The sequence below is a fragment of the Microtus ochrogaster genome, chromosome 19 (genome assembly GCF_000317375.1).
Source record: "Microtus ochrogaster isolate Prairie Vole_2 chromosome 19, MicOch1.0, whole genome shotgun sequence".
NCBI lineage: Eukaryota > Metazoa > Chordata > Mammalia > Rodentia > Cricetidae > Microtus > Microtus ochrogaster.
Genome location: NC_022021.1, coordinates 54,602,849 through 54,622,760, shown reverse-complemented (window position 1 = coordinate 54,622,760; position 19,912 = coordinate 54,602,849). Strand labels below are relative to the sequence as shown.

At 39.8% G+C, this 19,912-nt stretch overlaps 1 protein-coding gene across 2 annotated transcripts in view; it reads right to left on the bottom strand.

The window, feature by feature from the left end:
* Positions 1–953: 953 nt before the first annotated feature.
* The window catches only part of Ercc8 (ERCC excision repair 8, CSA ubiquitin ligase complex subunit), a 36,205-nt gene continuing 17,246 nt past the window's right edge, over positions 954–19,912 (bottom strand). For both annotated transcript variants that reach the window (XM_005356772.2, XM_013349795.2), the window contains 7 exons: positions 19,640–19,708; positions 17,313–17,379; positions 14,664–14,764; positions 13,586–13,710; positions 9,335–9,532; positions 6,487–6,570; positions 954–1,895 (listed from right to left, as the gene is read on the bottom strand). In XM_005356772.2, coding sequence (XP_005356829.1) covers positions 1,827–1,895; positions 6,487–6,570; positions 9,335–9,532; positions 13,586–13,710; positions 14,664–14,764; positions 17,313–17,379; positions 19,640–19,708 — 713 coding nt within the window. In that variant the 3' untranslated portion in view covers positions 954–1,826. The remainder of the gene's footprint in view (positions 1,896–6,486; positions 6,571–9,334; positions 9,533–13,585; positions 13,711–14,663; positions 14,765–17,312; positions 17,380–19,639; positions 19,709–19,912) is intronic.

The window sequence follows — 19,912 nt, the reverse complement described above, 5'->3', positions numbered from 1 at the left end:
CAATGTATACAAGACACACACACACACACACACACACACACACACACACATCTATGTATGTATTCTATATATATAGTCAGGGAAATGTCTGAAAAAAATCTGTATAAAACACAATTTGGAACATTCTGAGATTAGGAGAAATAATGACTCCATTATAACAACACAGAGGGGTTTATACATGCTGAATCTGAAAAATTAGACAGAATTATGCCATCTCATCTAGTGAAAACAAGTAAATCCTATATGTGGACATAGGTCATATAGAATCGTAATATAAAGGAATACACACTAGACCAATACAACTGTGGAAAAGTGTGAAGAATGGGGGAGGGGTACTTGTTTGAGAAGACCCGGTTTCTACAATAGCATCATGGCAAACAGGACAGTATTTAAATTATACATGTGATAGACAAGTACAGAGAATGCCTAAGTCCCGGGTACCCTGGAAAGATCCCAGGTGACCATTACTTTCCTTTTGGAGTTTTACTTTTTAAAAATTATCTATAATGTCTAGAAGGGCTGGGCCCTTCCACATCAGCCACAAACTGAGAAAATGCCCTATAGGCCTATCTGCAACTCCATCTTCTGGAGTATTTGTAAAATTGAGGTTCTCTCCTTTCAGATGGTCTGGCTTGTGTCAAGCTGACATAAAACTAGCCAGGACACATAGAAAACATTTGGTCAGTAAAGTCAGATATTAGGCCTAGCACTAACACTAAAACCTAACAATTATACACTTAGTACTCCAGTTCACAGAACCCTCTTTTACGACTCTACTGCTGCTAAGAATCAAGAAGAAAGAGAACACAACATTGCTGTCAGAGGGGCTGAGCCCATAGCCCGGTGGTAGTCCTCCTGCCTAATGTGTGAGGTCCTGGGTTCAATCCCTAGTGAACATGCATGCGCGCACACACATACACAGTGGGGGGCGCTTCATAATAATCGCTCCTGGGTTGACACAGAAAAGAAGAATAGAAATTTTATTACAACATTTCATGTTTAATCCAGACCCCAGCAAGGATCTTGCTGAGTCTGACAGGAAGGAAATGAGGACTGAGTACAAGCTGCCCTTTGAACGTAACAAGTGGTCAGGGGATTGCCCATGTGATACACTGTTCAGACTAGGAGACATGAGCTGTAAACAGACAGAAAGCTAGAAGACCTCAATTACATGGAGCTATCAATAAGAGAATACAGAGTTGCGATGTTACCTTTGCAAAAATACCTTTTCTTCTAATTATCCTTGTTAAAAATCCCCCTGGAGGTGGAAGGGGGAGGCTGGTAGCACAGCCTGGGATCCAGAGCTGAGACACATCCTACACTCATCAGACCTACAGGCCCGGCTGAGAACAATGACCTCTGTTCCTGTGCTGTGCCCACAGCAGCTGACCTGACACCAAGGCAAACGGGCTCAAACAGAAAGGTTTTCAATAATTAAGCCACAGAGAAGTTTATTTCAGCGTTTTATACATGTTAACCTCATAAAACACAGAGGTAAACATCCCAAATTCAGAAACTGACTAAAGAGTTAAAAAAATTACACACACACACACACACACACACACACACACACACACACGGCAATGTGGTACACACCTGTAATCCCAGCATGTGGGAAGCAGAGGCAGAGGAATGGCTGCAAGTTTGGGCCTATTCTGGTCTACACACAGAATTCTAGCCTAGCTTCAGACTAGCCAAGGCTACACAGTGAGACCTTGTCTCAGAAACAAAGGTAACCAAAAGAAGCCTGCCGAACCCCAAGCCGAAGCCTGCATGAATGCTGCTGATGCAGAGGTCCGATGGGCAAGGAGTAAAGTCTGGCTAAATCACCCTTCTTCATCACTGCTGCTCCACGCATCCACAAACGCTGGATTCAACTGGGATTTAGTCGTAGCCTAAAAAAAGAGAAGACTCTATTTTTGTATTTCATAATTTTAGTCTCATACTAGGCTAAAATATGCTATTTTAACAGCAATTAGATTATTTGGAAACCATATTACTGCTAATCTAAAAACAAAAGTAATGTAAAGAAAATGTAAATTCATTTACAACTGACAAAACTGACTCTTCCAAAATAACCTGCTTTCCTCAAAGCAATCAGATCACACGCATGCGTAGATCTGCTACAATGCTGGTCACAGTATTTCTAGGCATGTGCAGATCTACGCTATGCAACTGTTCACAGTATTTCTAGACAGCCATAGAGCTATGCCAGGACACTTCACAGTACTCCAGCTCTGTGCAGAAGGTACAACACTGACGAGCAGGGGTTAAGACTGGATGCTTGCGCACAGCACACTGGACCATCCAGAATACATATGCTGGTAACTTTGTGTTGTCTGGATTAACTTTACCATCATACATAAAAAATACCAAAATCTGAGAACTATTTCATCCATCAGAATAATGTAAGCCCTCACCTCCTCACCCCCCCCGAGACAGTTCTTGCTCTGTAGTCTAGGATGGCCCAAAACTCAACACAGTTCAGGGGCTACAGAGGGTTGTGAACCTTATGTGGATGCCAGGAATCTAACCCACATCTTCTGGAAGAGTAGCCAGTGCATTTAACCACTGAGCCATCTCTCCAGCCCTACACACTACAGTTCTGCAGCTCAGCTGACTTTTGAGTTTGTGGGAAGCACCACCCTTTATCCTCCTGGGGGCTAAGATGATAAGCATGTGACACCAAGCCCAGCTGAATACTATAGTTTGTAATAAAAGGTTACTGTGGCTTACTACGCAGCTAAGTCTAAAGCATAGGTAAACTACAGGAAACCGGTAGCAAGGGCAATAGCTAGCACTGAGGTTTCCCTGGGAGATTTTTCTAAAAACTATTTGGATTTTTCACTTAAAACTGTAAAAAAAAAAACAAAAAAAAACCACAATATTCTTCCACCTTATAGCCATCAGTGAAAAGATTTGGCAACTATAGAGATTTTAATTAAATGAATTATCATGTCAGTTCACTTGTTTCTTATCTCAAGGAAATGACTTCAAAGGCTTAAAAGAGGCTCTTTTTTTTTTTTCTTGAATTAAGAATCAGGTTTGTTTCTTATATTGCAGCTTTTGCATCTGGCTACTTGATATGATCTGGATTTCAATAGCTAACAAATTGCAAGATTACTGTTAAATTATTTTAGATATTCTCTCTTTTGTAATGTAGGGAAACATCTTCTGTGAAGGTAACCCTTAAGTCATGTTTAAGAATGTGGTCTACCTTACGATCAACATGGCAGAATCTTACAATTCAAATGGGAAAGCCAGTGTTTCCAGTAATTTTCCCCCACCAGCTAGACTAGCTAGAAAACCATATAGTGATGTAGGCATGCTGCAGTTGTTAAACAGGCCAGAGGCCATGGATAAACTTACTGGCTACCATCACTACACACACAATAAAAATTTACACTTACACTTGCCTCCAAATGGCCAAATCAAAACTATGACCAAACTCCAGCTAACCACTCATTTCCAGCAGCAGTGATGGAAGCTGGAAGTCTATTCACTTACTCTTTGATCCAATGTTTGCTGAATCTCGTGATGCCCGAGATTAATAAGGGTAAGTTCCTTACAGTTCAAATCTGACTTCTATCAAAGGTGCTGTTTGAAGCTGCGTGTGGTGGAGCATGTTGTAATCGTTCCACTCAGGAACTTGATGATTTAACAACTACTAAGCTAGACTGCTCAGGATGGGTTTAAGCTCAGAGATAACACTTCTCTCCTGTCTTTAGACTTTTAACTCCACCTTAGATAGCTACCAAAAATATCCTTGAGGAATAAAAGCTACACAAAGCTCATGTCTTCTAATTCCACAATGGAAGCCTAATGTGCAATCTACAAGTCACTTTAATTTCATTTGACAATTCAACAGAAAAAATTTATTTGCTTATGAATTATTTTGCTTTGGTAAGGATAGAATCAAAAACAAGATTTTGACATATTTGCACATATATTTACTACTTACAGTGGTAAACAGATATTTAGAATGTATTATAATATTACTGGTATATTTTATTGCTAAAACAATCATAAATAAAATTTCAACCCTGTGGTCAAGAGCTGCAGTAACAATGTTGCAGGCGGATTTAATACACACTACTATTCCAGACAGTAACTATATTGCAGGCAGATTTAATACACACTACTATTCGAGATAGTAACAAACACTATTTGAGTTAGTAACAATGTTGCAGATGGAGTTAATACATACTGCTTTTTGAGACAGTAACAATGTTGCAGGTGGATTTAATGCACACTACTATTTGAGACAGTAACAATGTTGCAGGTGGATTTAAACACACTACTATTTGAGACAGTAACAATGTTGTAGGTGGCTTGAATACTCTACTATTTCAGAGTCCTCTACTTTGGTTTTCTCTACAACATCTCCTCCTAGTGGACATCTAGTCTATGCATGAACACCCCTCCTACCTTACCAGGTTTCTGGTTTACTGGCAGAGTTTTGTGCATAGAGATGCTTAAGTTGGGTTTAGAAGGGATCCAGTACAGAACCAAATAATGAGAAGGATTAAAACAGCACCACAAGGACATGTCTTGAGAAGTTTCAAGTGTCACTGGAAAGTCCCAGAGCTTTCCATGTCAACAAATGATACATCTACACAAGTACAAAGTAGATAACAGACATTTACTGTGCCAATGTCTAATGTTTTGTTTTGTTTTGAGATTGAATCTTGCTTTGTAGTCCAAGCTGTCTTAGTCTCTTTAGTGCTAGGATTACAAGAATGAGTCACTACACTCAGCTGGAATTAGGATTCTTGATAAGAAGTAAGATTCGAACTCTAGTGTACTGTCCCTATATGGCAACTAAAGGTACCTAGGAGCTACAGATAGGCTTGAGTTGAGCATGCCAATTAGAAAATCTGAGTGAAAGCAAACAGACACATTCCTCAGATATAATACAACAGTCTGACAATTAAACAACAAATTTTGAAGAATATAAAATATCCCTGTCATCTACGGTCTTTCAATTTGTATAGGTAGACTTAAAACACTCCTTAAAAATCTGAGAAATACTCCTCAGGCATTCTGCCTTGGTTCGAAAGGAAACCTAACAACAACTTTGGTTTAACAACCTGATACATGCACTAGCTCTCAATTTAAAAATACTACTTTTTCATAAAAAAAATACTTTTTGTACTTTTTGTAAATTTAAGGTAAGAGAGGCTACTGCTACTTCAGGGCAAGGCTCTTGCCTCATCTGTTTAACACCTGTACTTAAGGCTTTTTATTCACCCTGTCATATCATCCTGAGATAGGCACTGTGAGGTTGCTGATCTAAGTGTGAACTGACATTGTGAAAAGACAGATTTTTAAAATGTCATAAATAATAACTCAAAAGTCAACTCGAGCTCTTTCCTTTCCACAGCTGCCATGCCATTCAAACTGGGGAAGATCCAGAAACTCTGTGACTCCATGAGCTAGGGCCATAGCTGATAGGTGGCACCACAAGCACCCAGAAGGTCAAGGTAATGCTGGGGCATGTGTTACCACCACAGGATCAACTTAGACAAATGCCATCAGGTGACTCTGGTAAAGCTGGTATGTGGTCTTAACACTTAGAGAGGAACCAGGGCTTATGCTCACCTGCCAACCTTGGTAGACTGTGAATCTTGTCAGTGAACAGACATGGGTAAATATTTGCCCCCATCATCAGTGTGGTATGGAGTTCTGGGGAAGGAAGAGCTCCCTAAGTAGCCCTCATTGTGAAGCCCAAATTCTTCAGAATAGCCAAAGAGAAGATTAACTGTATTGGCCACAATACAGTTGTCCTGGTGGCTTAAAGCCAGACAGGGAGCAAACAAACAACAACAAGAGATAATTCTACTTATAGGAGTATATCCTAAAACTAATTAGAAATATGAACAGCTTTTGAAAATATATTTATATTGATGTTGTTTAAAACAATCAGCAGAAACAAATACTTAAACTATGACATATAAATGACAGATTACCATATCATTAAACATATTTCTAATTCGTAGCTGGGCAATGGTGGCATATGCCTGTAATCCCAGCACTTTGGAGACAAAGGTTAGTGGCTCTCTGTGAGTTTGAGCCCAGCCTGGTCTACAGAGTAAGTTCCAGGACAGCCAAGGCTAGCTACATAGACAAACCCTGTCTCAACCCCTCCCACTACAAAAAAGTTTCCAAATCTTACTCATAGATGAATGGGGGCTATTGTATCATTTCAATGAGAGACGACTCTAAATTATGTGTCTATAAATTAACTATTGCTTTAAAAAAAATCAATGACAGGGAAAAACAGTAAAGCAAATAAAAAATCTTTACTAATTAAAATTGAGAAATTATGTTCTTTTACTATTTTTCTGAATTTTAAATGGATGTGTGGCAAAAACTACCCGTACAACCAGAAAACAGCCAGAACTGCTTTAACAGTCTTCCCCATCAAATGAAGGACTAATCTTTATAATTAGCAATCACTGCACAGCAGGTAGAAATACCACTTACTTCATCATCGTCGTCAGGCATTGGTTCATATAAAGATGGTACCCAAGCAAGAATATTGCAATCCCTGCTACCACTGTACAGTTCCTGTAATACAGAAAGCAAAGACTGATTGTTGATCAATTTAAAGCTGGTATAATGAGGAAATGAGCTGTATCAATTTTTGAAAATGATCAGACTAAGTAGGTTAATTAATTTAGACTAATTTCATTTATTTAATTTCTATTCATTAAACAAAATACAATAATGCTCCTCAGTTTTTTAAAAATGTGATGTCTTTAAATTCTGTGCATGACGCAGGCAAACTTTTTAGAAATACTACAAAGCTCTGGTTATATCCTGAGATTTCATTCTCCAAAAAGATCATACCAATTTGTACCTTCTCTAAATGAGAGTTTCTACTCCACTGCCCTTGGAATCTTCCCAGGAATAACCAATATACTATGAAGCTTTATATTTTAAAATAGAGCCAAGCATTAGAGCTTACAGTGAGAAAATCTTATAGACATCAATGTCTTACTAGTTTTTGTCAATACTCATGAACATATTTCTAAGTGTTAGAAAAAGTAAAATGTACAATATCTTTTCTCTGACAAAAACTGAGGCATCTAGAATAATGACTTCAAAGAAGAAAACGAGATTCTACAAAAACAGGTCAAAAGTTCCATTTAGCTTACAGCTACCCGGCTGTTCTTCCAAAGCTTCAGGACCCCACTCTGTCTGCAGAGACATTCAGGACATGGAAGGAGTCATGGGCTGATGCACATGTGTGTCAGTGTCTTAATGAACATGCTATTTGCTCCCACTGAACAATGCTCACTCCTTCTCAACAAATTGAAAGTGTTCTGGTCATGCAGTAAATTAAGTACACAGTGTTTCCTGATGTGTTTAGTGACCCAATCTTTCTGAGTCTGAAGCAGATAAAGACGTGGTATTTGGCTGTGAGTAGTGGCACATGACTTTAATCCCAGCACTTGGGAACTGGAGGCAGGAGGATCAGAAGTTTGAGATTACTCTTGGCTACATAGCAAGTTTGGGGACAGTCTGGTTTATATGAGACCTTGTTTCAAAAACAAAGTAGAATAAAACATAACAGGCAGAGCATTTCCCAGGTAACCGACCACCCAAGGTGTCTGGCCATCTGTCTCAGAATATTTTGTTTTTAGTTTGAAACTTGCTCTGTAGCCCAGCACAACTTTGAACTCTTGAAAATAATCCAGAATGCTGGGAGTGCAGGTGTCCATGTCACCGCACCCAGCGTATTTGGTCCTGTTATGTTTTGCCTATATGAATGTGTGTGCACCGTGTGTGTCGGGTACCATGTACCTGGGGAGGCCAACAGGGCATCAGGTTCCCTGAAACCAATTACAGATGGTTATGAGTTGCCGAGTGAGTGCTGGGAACTGAACCCAGGTCTGCTGTAAGAGGAGCAAATGTTTTAACTGCAGAGTCATCTCTCCAGACCCTTCTTGATACAGTTCCAACAGACTTCTGCGAATAAGCTCCCGCCTAGAAGAATGTTATATACTTTGTAATCAGAATATCTTGTTTAAGATTTTGCTTGTGTCTCAGAAAGACTGTTTTCTTTGTTCCAACAGAAATGAAAAATGTCTTTGAAAGAAAAAGGTAAAGACATTTAACAAAATTCACAGTACTCTGACAATCTTCACTGCAAACTTGACTGGCTCTGAAAACACACTGAAACACTTGTAGTTGTTCCTTTGGGGGTGTTTCCAGAAAGATTTGTTTGCTGAGGGAAGCACCGCCATGAATGTGGGTGCTATCAGCCAGGAGGCTGGGGTCCTAGACTGAAGAAGAGCCAAGCCAAGTGTCAGCATTCACCTTGCTCGGCCTTCTGCCGGCTGAGGCAGAGACCACTTGCATTGCGTCCCTGCAGCCTGACCTCCTCGCCATTACAAACTGTGTCCTTTCTAATCATAAGCTCAAGCAAACTGTTCTCCAGGGAAGCTGCTTCCAGCTATGTATTTTGGTCACATGAACAGAAAAGTGACTAAGGTGAGTATTTAACAAATTTTGGGTTGCTGAGGTGGTTCAGTGAGCAAAGGCACCTGCTGCTTAGCCTGACGTCCCACAGGATGGAGGGAGAGGGTCGATTCCTGTAAGTTGTCCTCTGATCTCCACATGCATGCCCTCGTATGTGCCATTCTACACACAAATAAATAAATGGGAGAAATGATGTGAGCTGCATTGATTCAAAGGGATTCTTTTTTTTTTTTTTTTTTTCCGAGACAGGGTTTCTCTGTGGTTTTGGAGCCTGTCCTGGAACTAGCTCTTGTAGACCAGGCTGGTCTCGAACTCACAGAGATCTGCCTGCCTCTGCCTCCCGAGTGCTGGGATCAAAGGTGTGCGCCACCACCGCCCGGCTAAAAGGGATTCTTTACTAGTCATTTCAGTATCTAGTCCTGCAAAGGCATACTTCCATCAGCCCCTGGCAGAAAATAAAGAAATGAAATAACATAGCTAAACCATGGTATACTATAGTTTGGAACATATATATATTTTACCTAAAGGATTATTCATGAGAAAATACTTGATTACATTTCAAATGGTTAAATGGAGCTCATATTCAAATGAAAAGACAACATATCCCAACCAATCGCACAGTATTATATTGATTCATATACACTTCCTATGCCATATGAGAATTACGCTCTATTAATCTCTCTTAAAGAAATACTATCTCAATGGTGGATTGTTGGCATCATACTTCAGAATGATTAAAAGCATATAACACTTGAAAATAGAACTGCAACTTCCTGTTTTATACACTCTACTAGTCTGGCAAGCCAGCCGTCTACTGGTTGTTAATTCCCCTAAGTATCATTCTTACCTGGAAATGAGGCTGGAACACACAGCAGTCGACACTCTTATAATGTCCCTTAAGCACAGTCAGCCGCTCTCCCGAGTGAACAGCATAGACAGCAATGGTGCTGCCATATGGAACAAAAACAAACTCTGAGCTGCAGCCCCAGGAGACAGTGAACTTCAGTCCTTTCCTGCTGTCAATACAGACCTTCCCATAGTTCACCTGCAGAATTCAAACCATAATGTCACTCATTTTTTAAGTTGCGTTAAAAAAGCAACAAAGACTGAAAAAAACACTTCCTTCCCTTGTTACAATTTAAAGAAACTAATATCTTAATAAAAACAAGGGCCAATAATACAAATGTACATTTTATATTTGAAGAAATAGAAATTGTGAATAAACCCACAAGGGACAGATTACCATCTGTCAACTAAGTCAAACTTGAATATTTCTGACTGTCCTCTCTTTTTGGTATCTGAAGACAAAACTCAGGGGCCTCATGGATGGGGTGAGACCTCTCACCTTACTACATTCCCAGCTTCTGGCTGAGCTAGTTAAAGAAACCTTCATATTGGTAAAAAGTAAGGAGAACATGTAATTGGCATCATAATGTGGCTATTCTTTCAAATGGGACAAATGGGACTCAACTTTTCCTAAGAATGAGTTGTAATAAACCAACACAATGCACGCCTGATCATTACAACCATCTTAAGTGTGCAGATGAGCGGTATTAATGCTGCTGTACACTCTCCACTTTCATTAAAACTAGTTGAACAATAAAGATATTCTTACTTCTTGATCTAGTAATTGCTCGTGGGAATTTATCTTAAGGAAACAATTAAGCAGCAGAGAGTACCATGCCCAGAGGGCTCAATACAGCACAAGGGCAAAACAAGTGGAACCAGAGCCGAGCTTGTGCCTCTAGCCACTCTGTGGCAGCTGAGGTGAACACTGAGCTTGGGTTCTGAAATCTATGTTAGAGGGGTCACTCAGATTTAATCTCCAAATTCCATTCCTCTAATATGCTAAACGGAAACAAAACCATTTACCATAGTGTCATTGAAAAAACACAAATGACATCATACACATGAGTGCATCTGGGAAATGAAGGTAGCCAGCCAGTGACATTCAGACTTATTGATTCAGACTAATTAATTAGGAGGAGCTATCTTCATTTCTACCTGGTGAGCCAGTATGACCATCTGACTATGGGAGGGATGGTTCTGGAAGTTAGAATGGACCATAAACGGGGAGGGGCAGGAACATAGGGCTGATATGGAGAGATCCTAAAGGAGTTTGAACACAGGTACCATGCATGGGTGGACAATGCTTCTCACAGAAGACACAGTTAAGTGAAAATCTCAGTGCCAGACGTGGGATACTTTCCTACAAGTTACTGGTCAGTGAGACCCAGAGGCCCTTCAAGTAACAAAGGATACAGCCATTGCTCTTGGTTGCTCATCAGCATGGCATGACCCTATTGCTGAAGATGCCATTCACTGTGGACGTAGTATATAGAGAAACCAAGTTATAACTGACCCCAAAACCACCCATGCTAGTGAGCTTTCAGTGTTGGAAGGTGTGGTGCAGGCTTATGGAGGAGAAAGGTTATTAATGGTATTACCCAGTGATGAACCCTGAGTGTAACACCAACATGCCACGGGGTGAAATAGTGGCACGAAAGATCTTTGGGGAATCAACCATTTTCTGAGTAGGTTTGAGACCACTGTTACTGCAAACCCAGTCAAAAGCTATGGCTGTGGAACTCATACCTCCTAGAGGGGACCTACTACTAATGCTAAGGGGACATGGTATCAGAGCCTTCTAAATATTTATGTTTATACCCATAGACCAGTGCTGCTTCAGGAGGAGCTTCTTTTTGCAGTGGGCAGCAGCTAGTGCAAAAACCCCTAACTGATGGAAGTGCTGAGAAGAAGTGACTGTTGTGTGCTTAGTCATGCAAACAGGACACCTGTACCAACCCCTGTAAAACCCAGGAAACATCATGGAAAAGAGGGCAGAAAGAAGGGAATACTTGGAGAGGCTAAGTAACTTCTTTTCCTTTTTTTAATTTTTTTGGTTTTTCCAGACAGGGTTTCTCTGTGTATATTTGACTGTCCTGGAACTCACTTTGTAGACCAGGTTGGCCTCAAACTCAGAGATTTCGCCTGCCTGTCTCCCGAGTGCTGGGATTAAAAGTGTGGGCCACCACGCCTGGCAGAGGTAAGTAATTTATCAATGTATCTTGGCTAGTACACATCAAAGGCTGCATCTAAACTATGTTAACAAAACCACTGAAACATTTTGTTATATGACATTTTTCTTTCATTGTGTGAAGTGATAGTCATAGTACACTTCAAGACAATAAGTCCAGGTACTCTGGGAGCTTTTAAGATAGAGTAGAAGATTCAAAGACAGGCTGAGATGAACCTTGAAAGCTAAGCTGTAGCAGCAGGAGGGGTACTCTAAAGTGAAGGCTGTAGTCGGTCCAGCAGAATAGAAGGGCAAGTGGGGATGGCAGATCTATATCTCTAAGGAGATCAGTGCACTAAAGGTGGGGAAATGGGAAGTGGCAGAACGCAGAGCCAGAGGGCAAGAATGCATGGCTTATATAACAGCGCGGAAACGTGGAGGAGCTAGAAACAGTTAGGGCATTAGTGTAGTTAAACAGACACACTGGGGCCAGCACTGACACAAGGAGAAACTAACAGCACTGTGGCTGGCTTAACGGTGGTGTCAACAGTCTCAGTTCCTTCCCTGCACCACCACACAACACGAAGGATGCGCCAGTAACTGGGACACATCACCAATTCCCACTCTCTATTCTTCTCTTCTTTTGTTGTGCCAAACGCGTCTCCTTGTGAACTGGCCCAGCTGGAATTTGCTCTGTACTTTAAGACACTGTCTCCAGACTTCAAACTATGGGGAGATTATTAATCAAGGATCATTAAGGATCCATTAAAGATTGTGTGAGGGGAAAACTTTTAAAATTCTATTTCTATTTATTGTTATCTAAAAAATAAGAAATTAAGCTTTACTAAGTTTAATATGTAGACTCAATATTTGTATATAGTTTATCATTAAACATATTGGAGATGTGTATTTGCACATATTTACACAAGTAAGGCAAAAACAGAGGATTGCTACTACACTCTGCCCGCTATTTGGTAGCTCAGCACTACATTGTTAAACTTGTAATTAGTTTTTAGACAGACAAATTCATGATTTACAAAATGATGACACCCAAGCTAAAAAGAGTATTAAGTAAATCAGGGTGGAATTTGTTTTTTGATCTGTAAGATATTTACAAATTTGAGGACAAGGTTTCTCCTTGGAGTTTATTTTTTTTGAATCAGTGTCCAAATCCTTTCAAGTCCCCTTTCTAGGAGAGATTCTAAGTTAGCTATGTTTACTTCTTTATGAATAACTTACTTTGATGAAGTACTATCTTTTTTTTTTTTTTTTTTTAGACAGGGTTTCTCTGTAGTTTGGGGCCTGTCCTCGAACTCACAGAGATCTGCCTGCCTCTGCCTCCCGAGTGCTGGGATTGAAGGTGTGCGCCAGCACCTCTAAGGAGACAGAAATGGACTAGACGGTATCAGCCATGGCCATATGCACAGTGCCATTTGCAGTCGCCACACTAGACTCCGACACACGCTGCAGAACACTGTCCAGTCTGCTCCTGTCACTTCTCTACTGAAAGCCTTTACTTGTTCTCCATCTAGCCTAAGCCTCTCAGACAGGTTAAAGGACCACTCCACACGACATACTGGACGGTGGGGGGAGCAGTCAGCGGCAGAGGGCTGCCTGGCAGGACAAGCCTCGGAGTCTGTGCCCACTGTGTCACACACAGAGACAATCGCATCAGTGTTAGCACTAGAAATACTAGTGTTAACAACAGTAGTCAAAGTGACCCTCAGTACTTGAAAGAGATTTATTAGCTAGAAAAGATGGGGAAAGGAAAGGATATGACTAATGTTAAATGTAAAATTTGACTGTTGGTACCTTTATCTGTAGTGTTCTCAATCTTTTAATTAAAAGCATCAAGTTCACCCCTGTTATAGCAGTTCCACAGTAAGACAGGGAATAAGCTGGGTGCCAGGTGGGGTGGCGAGCCTGAGAATTAGCCGTTCATACCTAAAGTATTTTTTCAAAATATATTAACAGCTGTGACTCAAGACAAGAAATGAAGTCATCTCTATAGAAAATGTAATATAATGTGTATAAATGTACATCACAGACCATTTACTAAACAGGTCCTTTAAAGCCTCTCACCAGTGTGTTCTCCCCACTGGAGCTATTCCAGAGCCTCATTCGGTTGTCTGTGCCAACAGTGAGCAGGTGAAGTCCATCACTTGTAAAACATAAGCCATTAACTTTCCCATTGTGAGCAGTGTTTGCTGCAATGAAAACACATTCAATTTATCTTTTTCTGGGTTAAGTATATTTTAAACACATTAAAGAATAACTAATAAATTACCTAAAATATAAGTTGATTATGCATAAAATTAACCAATCTTTAGGTTATGTAAGCAAGATAAGCTACATTAAAAAAACCTTGTAGAGGAAAAGAATAGGCAAAATATTTGCCAAGTATAATTTTTTTTCAGTAAGCAAACTGTACTAATTCAATTAAAAATAACTTACTTTAAATGCTTTTCAATGCTTTCATATATTTCCCTCTAAATTAGAAATCATTTGACAAAGTATTAAAAATCCAAAATGGCAGGGCATGCCTATAATCCCAGCACTTGGGAGGCAGAGGAAGGAAGGAGGGCCATTTGCTTTAGGCCAGCCTGGGTTCAGTCTCCAGCACTATCAAGATAGAAAAGAAATAAAGAAAGGAAAATATTAATGTTTTCTATCAAGAGAAAGTTTAACAGAGAAAAACTATTCTAATCTTGGGAAAAAAAACCCAACCGAGTTTCTAGTCTAGAATGGTGGACACTGCTTTTAAATCCTGTATAAAAACACAACTGAGCCGAGTGTCACGGGATGGCACCTTACACGCTCACAACCTGTAGTCTCTGTGGTGACACAGAAGCACACAACACCACTCTTGCATCACTCTACTGCAGCTTTCTGTGTAAAACTGAGTTGACATAGTTGGCCTTAGAGCAAACATATTTGCAAACCAAGGTACACATGAGAAGCTTGTGTGTTTGAAAGTTTGGAGGCAAAAGCAGTCTACATAATTATTTGGATCTTGGGAGAAAGAAAACCACAATTATGTTTGATTTTGAATACCATTTACAAAAATTAATTTTTAATTTGTCAATATATACTTATTTCATTTCAATCTAGAAAGCCATTATAAAACCATTACTGTATTATTGATTGTAGTCTTTGTTACCTGATTCAACAGCTTGTGACTTCTTCCCATTATGCTGATCTAGAGTGAGCAAACATCCTGATGCTCTTCTCACATCCCATAATTTCACTCTACTGTCAGCACTGAGGAGAAAAAATAGCTCTTATATTGACATGTGTGGCTAGGGTAATGACTCTACTCTTTACTTTGCTAGACTGAACATGGAGGTTTCACTCTATGTCACAAATATATTCCTATAATTGTACTGTATTCTTATTTTCAACAAATATTCAACATTCAAAACTCAACATTCCCATAAAATAGTGAAAACATAGTAAAGAATGATAATTTTGCTTTATAGATCACAAGGATAGAATTCTGCTTTTCTCCTATCACACTAATTATGACATATTTTCTATATTTCTCAAATGTTATCTCATTTACTTTTCTCATTGTTCTGACAAAACAACTAGCAAGAGGAACTGAAGGAAGAAAGGATATGTTCTGTTTCCTAATGTAAAAGTACCATCTGTCATGGAGAATTCATGGTAGACAACCAAGCAGTTAAATAATCTCATTGTTTAAGCATTTATTATCTTGGCTTTTATAGTAAAAATTTCAAAGTAAGATATATAATAAGGACAATCTCTTTTCAGTTGTTTTTTGTGCTCCAATAAGTCTTTGCTAGAAAACTGTATTTACTATCTTCTAGAAACTGGGCACTTCAACAGAATATGAAACAACAAAGGCAAAAACAAATTAAGTATCAATTTCACCTCTAAGAAATACCCAGCAATAAATGAGCTCCCAACTAGATCCAGTCACCTATCATGTCTGCCTAAAGACCTTGAGAATATTCTTTAAAAACTTGATTTTAGCCGGGCGATGGTGGCACACGCCTTTAATCCCAGCACTCGGGAGGCAGAGGCAGGCGGATCTCTGTGAGTTCGAGACCAGCCTGGTCTACAAGAGCTAGTTCCAGGACAGGCTCCAAAGCCACAGAGAAACCCTGTCTTGAAAAACCAAGAAAAACAAAAAACAAAAAAAAAATAAAAGCTTGATTTTACTTATTTACATGCATGCGTGTGTATGTGTGTGTGTGTGCATACATGTGTCCATGAACACAATCCAAAGGTTAAAGGACAACTTGCATGAGCTGGTTTTCCTCCTACCACACAGGCTCTGGGGACTGAACTCAGGCTGGCAGCCTTGGCAGCAAGTGTCTTCACTACTAAGCCATCTTGCCAGGCCTAGATGTCTTTTGATAGCTACAGTCTAGGCATCATTGTACCTCAGAAATCACATACTTTTACCTCCTCAGGTCACGTTACTGATCCCTCCTACAGTGTGTGAGTGTGTATGTGTGTGTGTGTGTGTATGTGTGTGTGGTTTTCTTTGTTTTAGCAGAGCTTCCACACCTTTCATATGTTGAGGCACTTCCCTTTAGTCACCAAAAAAAACCACTGTCTGTGTCATGTGATGTTTAGATTTCCGTACTGTGGTACAGCTGTCCAGCGCTTCTGTACTTGTAGCCAGCCCCTCCCCCACAGCCTATCTTCAGTAGCTTTCCGATCTCAGCCCTTCAGTGGACAACCCCCACCCTCACACCAGCAAGCAGTCCTGCTCTCTTCCTGTACTAGTTACTCAAGGGCCACTCTTCACTATTTCTCCCTCAGTCCTCAGTCCCCACCCTCACACTGCAGGACCTCTTCCTGTACTAGTCACTCAAGGTCTATTGCCACTAAGGCACTCACTCCAGAATGTTCTGTAAGTACTGGTCTTTCTGACGTCATGATCAACCTGTGCCTTTAGTACACTATTTGGACTGGGTAGTGCTATGGGAGCTCCTTCCTCTCCTTCAGCCAATAGCCTTTAAGATACAAGCCCACTTAGGTGTGGTCTCTTATACTATAAATGCAGCTGTAGAGCATGTGCTCACTCTCTTGCTTCCTTGCTTCCTGCTCTGGCTTCCAGCTGCTAGACTCTGTTCCTTTTTCCTGTTTGTGCAGAGGGCTATTATCTAGGACAGTGATCTGTAAGTCTCCCCTAAATAAATAACCCTTTATTATTCATAATTCTGAACTAGTGTGGGATTATTTTGTGACTTCCGCCATCAGGATAGTAGCCATTAAATACTAACAAATTAAATCAATGGATACATGCATACTTTGTATCAGGACAAAAGTTATGGCTAAAAAAACTAAAAAATGTCATCTTACGCGAGCCAGTGTTTTACTTCCATGTAGAAAAAAATAACAAGTTTTACTAGCAGTGCTAGATGATTTATGCAGAGGTTCTCCTGATTTCTTTCTGTTCTAAAAAGTGAAAGCCTTCAAGATGGATGACCATGGTGGGCACAGGTAAACCCTGCAGCACCCGTATGAGGACGTGAGTGCGGGTCCCTGAAAAGCTAAGTGCAGCTGTGTGCTGCAGAAGATAAACAGTGGAAGGCAACTGAGGGAGACACTGAGTGTCCACCCCTGGCTTACACACAAGCATGTGCACCTGCACATGCACCACACACACAAAAGGAACTCTTTGCTGATGTAAACGCAAACTTGTTACTCAATATTTCATTTTCAGGTACTAACAATTATATACAATAAAATATGTATCTTATGAAAACTACAATCTTTCAAAATGCTTCTAATTATTAATATTAATAGTAAAACCAAATATGTTGCAATTTACCTGGCTGTTGCCAAGATATAGTCGTAGCGTGGTGACCAGGAAACTGCCAATATTTCTTGTCTGTGACCTGCAAATCCAAGAGTATAAAAATTATACACTTATAAAATATTTTAAAAACATACAAAATATAAGGGGCTAATAATTTTGCTTAACTCAGAAAATAGCAAGTATAAATAGCAGTGAAGATATATGATGACTTCTTAAACTTGCAGCATCTATGTTTAAATGCTAATGTGAGATTGCTGAGAAGTATTTTTAATTTTGTTTTCTTTTTTAAATTTTTTATTTAAAAGTTTGTTTTTTTTCCCCATTTTACATACCAACCACAATTCCCCTGTCCCTCCTCTCCTCCTGTCTCCCCCACCTTCTTCCCATCCAGTTCCCCCATCCACTCCTCAGAAAGGGTAAGGCCTCCCATTGGGAGTCAACAAATTTTGGCATATCAAGTTGAGACAGGACTAAGCTCCTACTTCCCCCCTGTATCAAGACTGAGCAATGTATCCCTCCATAGGGAATGGGCTCCAAAAAGCCAATTCATGTACTAGAGATAAACCCTGGTCCCATTGCCAGTGGGCCCACAGGCTGCCCGAGCCACAGAACTGTCACCCACATTCAGAGGGTCTAGTTCAGTCCTATGCAGGTTCCCCAGCTATCAGTTCAGAGTCAGTGAGCTTGGGTCCGCTGTCTCTGTGGGTTTCCCCATCATGATCTTGACCCCTTTGCTCATATAATCCCTCCTCCCTCTCTTCGACTGGACTCTGGGAACTTGGCCCAGTGCTTAGCTGTGGATCTCTGCATCTGCTACCATCAGGTACTGGATGAAGGTTCTGTGATGACTATTGGGGTGATCACCAATCTAATTACAGGAAATGGGCAGTTCAGGCACCCTCTCCACTATTGCCAGGAGTCTTAGCTGGGATCATCCCCCCTAGGAGTTTCCCTAGCACCAGATTTCTCCATAACCCCATGGCTCCCTCTATCAAGATAGCTCTTTCATTGCTCTCCCTCTCCGTCCCTCCCTCAACTCAACCTTCCCATTTCCTCATCTTCTCCCCACTTCCCTTCACACTCAGCTCCCAATTTACTCAGGAGATCTTATCTATTTCCCCTTCCCAGGGGCATCCACGAATGTCTCTCTTAGGGTCTTCCTGCTGCCTAGCTTCTCAGGGGTCATGGGTTGTGGCCTGGTTATCCTTTTCTTTACGTACTACTGGTGGGAAGTTTTTAACCCAACACCTTTTAATATAAAAGAAATGGCTTCTGTTTTGAAAAAAATACAATTACTAATTTATATCAGTCTACATAACAGAATCATCTCTTTTTATAATTAGAAATGCACGTAATAAAATATAACCATTTTACAGAATAAAATATTTATTTCTTATAAAGTTATAAAAGAAAAATTTGATTGAAAAAATCATCTTAATAGCTTTGTTCCTAAAAAACACAGGTCATAAATTCAAAGAATAGTTTTACCTAATGGAACTGTTCTAATCAGACATTTTCATCTGCCTAGCTTTTTAATCAACAGCAATTATTAGTAATAATGTCATCACTACCCATTGGGCTCGAGAACTGCTTCAGTGGTTAAGAGCCATACTGCTTTTGCAGCTCCAAACAGTAACTTTGGTTTCGGGGGAACTGACGTCCTCTTCTGACCTCCAAGAACACGAGGCACACATGTGGTGCACATACACACATGCAGGAAAAACACTCATATATATAAAAGAATAAAATAAACCTTATAAAAAAGCTACCCATTCCATCAAGTTTTTCTGGTATATTTATTATATTTCTCAAAAACTGATAAAATATGTATATTTCTGAATTATATTCCAGCATTTGTTGTTTAGAATTAGATGATCTAATATGGCTAAAAATTAATAAAATCATTTATATTAATATAGTTTCCCCAAAGTATTGCTTCAAGACTTTTTCTAAATATTTGTAGTGAGGAGAAAAAATTTTTAAATATGAGGAACAAAGCTTCCCCATTAGTCACATTATCAGACAGCAGACACAAGACCCATCTGATGACCTAAGTCCCAATGCTCGTCTGTTTAAACGTAGAAACGGCTGACGGCTTCGAGCTGGTTTTCCTGTTCTCCTTATCCTCTGCGTTCCCCTTACAGTCACTGTTCATACACATGTCCTAACAGTTCTGCTGGACAAGAATAATGCACAGCAGGACTTCTCTTTCTTTGCTGACTTAACAACTAGCTCAAAATGCATCAGTCACGTCATTTACAAAGAACACATGGTAAGTCATGTTTCCTTTTACTGACTAGTTCACTCAAAGTAGTAGTTGTTGCAATTTAAAAAAATACCTTGTAGAATGTGAGAACAGGATCCAGACTTTAAGTCACAAAGTTGTACCTTAGGTCCTCTAGTACCAACTGTCAATGAAAAAAAATGAAAAGATTATATAGCATTTATTATAAATTATAAGATCCTAGCAAACTACAATTAAGAATCACAACACTTTCACTGTATCTACACAGGAATATAGAATGTATGTCACAATACATTTACAAACCTCTAAATCATCTTGAATGTTTGTGACTATAGAAATGTTCCTGTATTTGCACTGTATTCGTGCA